Source organism: Primulina tabacum, chromosome 15 (assembly GCF_025594145.1).
Source record: "Primulina tabacum isolate GXHZ01 chromosome 15, ASM2559414v2, whole genome shotgun sequence".
Classification (NCBI taxonomy): domain Eukaryota; kingdom Viridiplantae; phylum Streptophyta; class Magnoliopsida; order Lamiales; family Gesneriaceae; genus Primulina; species Primulina tabacum.
The window spans coordinates 14,164,128-14,170,195 of NC_134564.1; the positions used below are offsets into that span (position 1 = coordinate 14,164,128).

A 6,068-nucleotide genomic window follows, 5' to 3' on the forward strand; every position below is an offset into this window, starting at 1 on the left:
AATTATTAAAATTAATTTTTTTATTTTACTGAAAATATTAGCGACGGAAATAATGAATTGACCATCGCTACAATTAGCGACGAAAATCATGAACCAACCGTTGCTAATTTTAGCGACGGTTTAATGATGATTTTGCATAATCCGTCGCTAATTAGCGATGATTTTACATAAATCCGTCGCTAATATTATTTGCGACGTTTTTTTCAAAAACCATCGCAAATTGTAGCTACAACAACGGATAAAATCGTTATCTTTGAGCGCACCCTTTAACCACATGGGCTTTAACAACAGTTTTAAAATACCTAGGACAACGGTTTTTGTAGGCCTTTTTTTTTTGTAGTGCTTGGTTCTATCATCAACAAAAAGGAGATATTTTTAGAATATTTCTATTACCCTAAGTTTTGGCGATTGACAAATAACAATATCGATTTGTTACAAGATCGAGCCGCTCTTTTATTGTAATTTCTTCTTTTCGGTGCACTGGATCAATTCAAGCCGTTCAGACAGAACACCAAGAGTTCAAGCCATTCACGCAAGGAAGTCAAGTTGTAGTATTTCTGAACTATAGCTACAAGAGCTCATTTGTCAATTTGGCAGGATCAAAGTCCTATATGCAGCACACGTGTTCAAAACTTATAACTCCAATCACAGTGTAATTGGTCATACTTGAAAAATTCCAAAAAACGATATTACAAGTAAAGTCGTTCAACAACACCTACTATAGAATCATTACATAATATTCTACCAACTCCCGAACAATAGAAAGATGTCTATTTTGTTCATAGTCTGTTAGTTTTTTTGAAAAGCAAGGAAGAAGCTTAAAGTCGCCAAAGCAAAAGAAACATTACATAAAAATTTAATGATAGGTACGACGAATGAAAATGACATGTCGATTCTGTCAGGTAACAGTACATATGATTATTGATAATCAAATCCGATTATTCGATCTTTTCAACTATAAATATGGAGACTCGGTATCAAATGAAACAATCAGTACTCTCGTGCATCTTTCAATTTGAATTCATTCAATATTTCCGTGCACACTTAAAGTTTTCATATTTGAAGTTGCTTCCATAGCACACACCTAAAGAATGTACGAGAACTTCAAGGATCAATCTTAACTACATTACCAACTCAAGACGTCAAGCTGACCGTTGTGTTATTTTGTATTTTTTTCTAGTGAATAGAAGGTTTTGAAAACTTTGAGAGTTTAGTAACATTGTGAGAATATGGTGAAATGATTAGTCTAGAAATTAATGCTTAATACTATAATATAAACTTAGAAAATCTTATTTAAATCTATAAATTTTAATATAATCTCAATAATTTTTCCATAAAAAAACAAACACCAAAAAATATTAAAACTTCACACATGGTTACTAATTATATATTATTATTCAAGAGTTCCATAGAAATATGGATGATAAGCCAATTGAATTAGAAAGTCGTAAAATTTGGAAACTCGGAACGATGGTATTATAAAATTCCACTGTCAAGCCATATCTCATGTAATTAACAACGTGTGTTTATATCATTGAAATAATTATCTAAATATGATAAACTTTTGTTATTGCAAATTTACGGTTTCCCTCATCTAAAAATTTAAAATATAAGTAAAGATAAGATTTAATTTAAAAATAAAGATAAATATATGATTAAATATTTAAAAAGAGAGGCTATTTTAGGAAAGAAAAATTCTTCAAGACAGTTATATAATAAATATATAATTATAATTTAAATAAAGTTTCACCAAATCAATTAGAAATAGTTAGTACAGGAATCCCGAATTTAATTATAAAGTATAGATAGGATTAAGCAGCAAACACATTTTAATAACATTCTTTACGCCTATAGAAGCTATATTTAAAATTTCTAAGGAAATAGATTCATTACTTATATATATATATTACTATTATCTTAAATTGATACTCTAGAACATGACCAAGGATGACAATGTGTATGGGTAGCGTAGCACATGTACTTAAACCAAACTCAACTTATTTGCGTTGGGTATAGAATCTTATTCGACATGATCCATTGTCATCTTGACATACGACCGCGATACATACATACATACATACATACATACATATTAAAATTAATGATGATATTTAATTTCGACAAATACATTTAATTAGAAAAATTTTATCTCATTGTATTTTGTATTTTATTTTGGTTATCTGTTTAGGCATAGTATGGTACACATGATAGGATAAATATGTGATATATAATATAAGGATAAGTTAATGATAAATAAGATGTAGGATATTATATTTAATGTTTGGTATGATTTTAATAAAAGTGATTAAATTTATATATTAGATTGTAATGACAAAATTAACCTTATCATAATAAATTTTATAATTTCAACGTTGTTGCTTGAGTTCATAGTTTTTATCTGTTCTTGCGCCGATAGTGCTTGCATGATTTATTTATTTTTACCTAATTTTTTATATTATATAATATGATAATTGAGCCCTTGATTTTGTGAGTCAAGTCAAATATCAATTTTTAAGGTTAATCGAGTGATACTAATAATTTTATTGATAATTATAAAAATTATTTATAATTATCTCGAATTCATTTATATAATTATCATATTATATAATATATAAAAATAAATAAAAATATTTATTTGATTTTAATTTCTATCTACTAGCATAGATTTATAAAAATCATTTATAAATTGAGGGCAATTAAGTCATTTGTAGTGTATTTCATCATTAAATTAAAATTATCACACCTAATAGAAGAAGCATTTTATCCTTCTAAAAAATTATTTATCAAGGGCACATGATATTATCATAGGCTTTTTAAAAAGGTACCAAACATGGGATAAGGAGAATTATTTATCAATCCCTCCCTTATCCCATGTACCAAACTATGCCTTATAGTATGCCCTATTAAATTTATTACATATCATTTAAAAATTTATGTACCTAAATTATGCAAAATAAGTGATATTAGAAGTAAAAAAAGGAGAGAATACTTCTACTAAGGAGCAATTCGAACAAAAAAAAAAAAACTTATGATTTTTATTACAAAATATCTTTCGGCTACGCAAAAAATATTAAGCTAAGTAATAATTAAAAATTGTAAAATTAGTAATTAGTTTTAGGAATAAAACATTAGCTTTGAACATCCATGATAGATAAAAATTGATCTACCATGGACAATTAATTATCAGATTTCAACGACACCCATGTCTAAAAATCCTAAAAAATTGGAAAACGAGACCTACGATTCAAAAGTTTATAAAAAATATACAAGACCGTCTCTATTTTATAAGATATATATCTTAATCAATCTGATCCTATCAATTAAAATATTAATTTTTATCTCAAAAATATTTTTTTATTTCAAATATGGATCAAGTCAAATTTTATCGCGGATTAAAAAATTTATCGCTCTGCCAATAAAAAACGAGACTTGTTGATCTAAATACTTCTGTAATTAGAACTTTAAAGATTTTACCAAATCTAAACCACCAATAATAATAAAAAAAAAAAAAAAGCACTATAAGTACGTCTCCTGTTCAAAGAGTCCTACATGCATCCTTTTATTTCCTCGTGTTATCCTTGTTATAATAGAAGAAGCAGGCCACAGAGTACATAGAGCCGCCGTTTTGGGATTATGATAAGTGAATTTTTGTGCGATTTTGAAGAGTAAAAACAATTCAATGGCTTCTGAGAAGATGGATTCCGCAGAGAAAATTACCGAGGGCAAAAGTAGCAGCGGCATCAAAAGTGCGTTCATCAAGAGGCGTGATTGTTTGATTAAGAAGGCGAGTGAATTAGCTATTCTCTGCGGTTCCGAAGTTGCCATTATTGGATACTCCAACGACGGGAAGTTGTTCGAATATGCTAGTTCCGAGTACGCCCTCTATGCTGCTATCTTCGTTTCTGAGAATTCCTTTTCTGTTGTTTCTTTGGGATTTATTCATGTGTTTGTTCGTTCATGAGAATTTTTTCGGTGATTTAATATGAGAAACAAAAGAGTATGGATTCATGTGGTAACAAAACTAATTAAAGTTAATTATTTAACAATTATACTATAATAATGTTGATTTGATTTTTATAAACTAAATTATCTACGATATTATAGGTACTATAGAATTTAAATCAAATTTACAGTTTCAGATTATAGTATGATTTCGGTAATGGCCTCTAACTTTTAGGAACCTGTACCAAACCGGTTTGTAAATTCTGGGTTTTTGTTTTAGTTTTGGTTTTGGTTTTTGAGAGAACGGTTTAGGTTGCGGTTCACGGTTCTTTAGGAACTCTGGTTGAGTCTAGCTAGGGGTGGGGTAGGCGTTAAAGATATCAAAGCTTGTTATTTATAGTAAATTGTCTTTGAATACACATGGCTGTTGTTTTGTTTTTGTTTTTCGGGTAAGTTGTATGGAGATCTGAGAAACCGAAAAATTACGCTGATGTTCGAAAGATAGGTTGTATAAGAATTCGAAACTGGTTGAACTAAGATATGCAATAAGTAGTATCATGCAACACGATAAGCTGATCAGTTGAACGATGATTCCCTTGATCACTGCAGCATGGCGAAAATAATGAAGAGATTTGAAGAGTGCCAGCGAATTAAAAAAGGTGTTCCGGTGAACCACGATCCAGAGGTACGTGTGATGCTTAAAATTTGACATATCTATGGACTTTTAATCCTTCCACATATTCATTATATGTATCGGATTTAGTATGGTTTGTTCTCTTAACAGAGGCAAGAGGATGTTCTGAGAGAAGAGATGGAAAAGCTCAAACAAAAGGAGGACCAGTATGTTTTCTCACAAAAATGAGATTCTTGTATTTTTCGAAAATCCGTGTTGTGTTGTGTTGTGTCTTTTCTGTTAATTTGCAGGCATGTGTTGGGGAGGAATCTCGATAGCATGAGTCGCGAAGATTTGCAAGAACTCGAACAACAACTAAACGAAGGGTTATTGTGCATTAAGGATAGGAAGGTTTGTCCTTTAAATTAAACTGTGGGCTTAAAACAAAACGTATTACTCTTTGATTGCTAACAATAAAAGACAATGCTACGGTTTCAGGAGGCAATATTGGTCCAGAAACTTCAAAAATCAAGGGATAATGTATGCAGATTAATCTCTTATTTTGTGCATCAGCTGATTTCTCGTACGGGTCCTGGAGGAAAATTGAAAAACATTTGTCCCTTATTTTAATTTTATTTCAGGAGCTACAATCCATGCAGGAGAATGTGACTTTACGCCAAAAGGCATGTGTAGCTCTCTCATTTTGCGTTGCGAAATTCGGCTATTGATGTGAATGTATCTAAGTAATCTGCACTGGCTTAATATGATTCATAGGTTGAAAACCTTGAAAGGCTTTGTGCCCCGATCAGCTATCAACAACCAATTCTTCTCGAGTACCAGTTGAAGGGGCAGAGCAACTTCGAGCTCGGACAAGGCGTTGCCAGTCCCCAACTAGCTTGCGATACTAGCACTGGAGATGCAGACTTAGTGGACACCACCCTGCAATTGGGGTAAGACATTTTCTCCGAATTTTCGGCCTTTTATGTTACTGTTTTCCTACTAGGAGTATGTGTGTCTTGCTTTTCGTGTAGGCCTTCAACTTCCAAGGTTTGTGGAAAAAGGAAAACTCCATGCGAGGAAAGAAGAAGCAATGCCGATACTTTTCTTTCGATATAGGACCAGCCGGCGGTTTATGAATGTTGCAAATGTTTAAAAAAATTATTATGAACTTTTTTTTTACAAAGTTGTACAACTTTATATAAAAAATTATCTATAATCACTTTTCAAATATTTACAAACACTACCTTATTTTTGTGGTTTATATATATTTTTTGCTTTGATGATTTTATGATCTATCTATGTCTTGATTTAGTTATTCTATATTTCTCATCGCACATATGGTTTTTGGGAATGTATAAAACACCAGGTGATTAGCTTTATGGACTTGCAGCCTCCCCTTTAAAGAATTCTAATGAATTTCTACGTATATTTCTATGTACGTGTTTATGTTGAAAATTTGGGTTGAATGTGAATGAAAATTAATAGTTGGTTTGAGGCCTACTAATGGAAGTAA

The 6,068-nt window shown here is 30.9% G+C and overlaps 1 protein-coding gene across 1 annotated transcript; it reads left to right on the forward strand.

The window, feature by feature from the left end:
- The first annotated feature begins 4,753 nt into the window (after nt 1-4,753).
- LOC142525897 (agamous-like MADS-box protein AGL18) lies at nt 4,754-5,671 on the forward strand. The gene is made up of 6 exons (XM_075630184.1): nt 4,754-4,782; nt 4,867-4,966; nt 5,054-5,095; nt 5,197-5,238; nt 5,330-5,505; nt 5,587-5,671. Exons 1-6 carry the CDS (start codon nt 4,754-4,756, stop codon nt 5,669-5,671), a joined length of 474 nt encoding a protein of 157 aa, XP_075486299.1.
- The last annotated feature ends 397 nt before the right edge of the window (nt 5,672-6,068 follow it).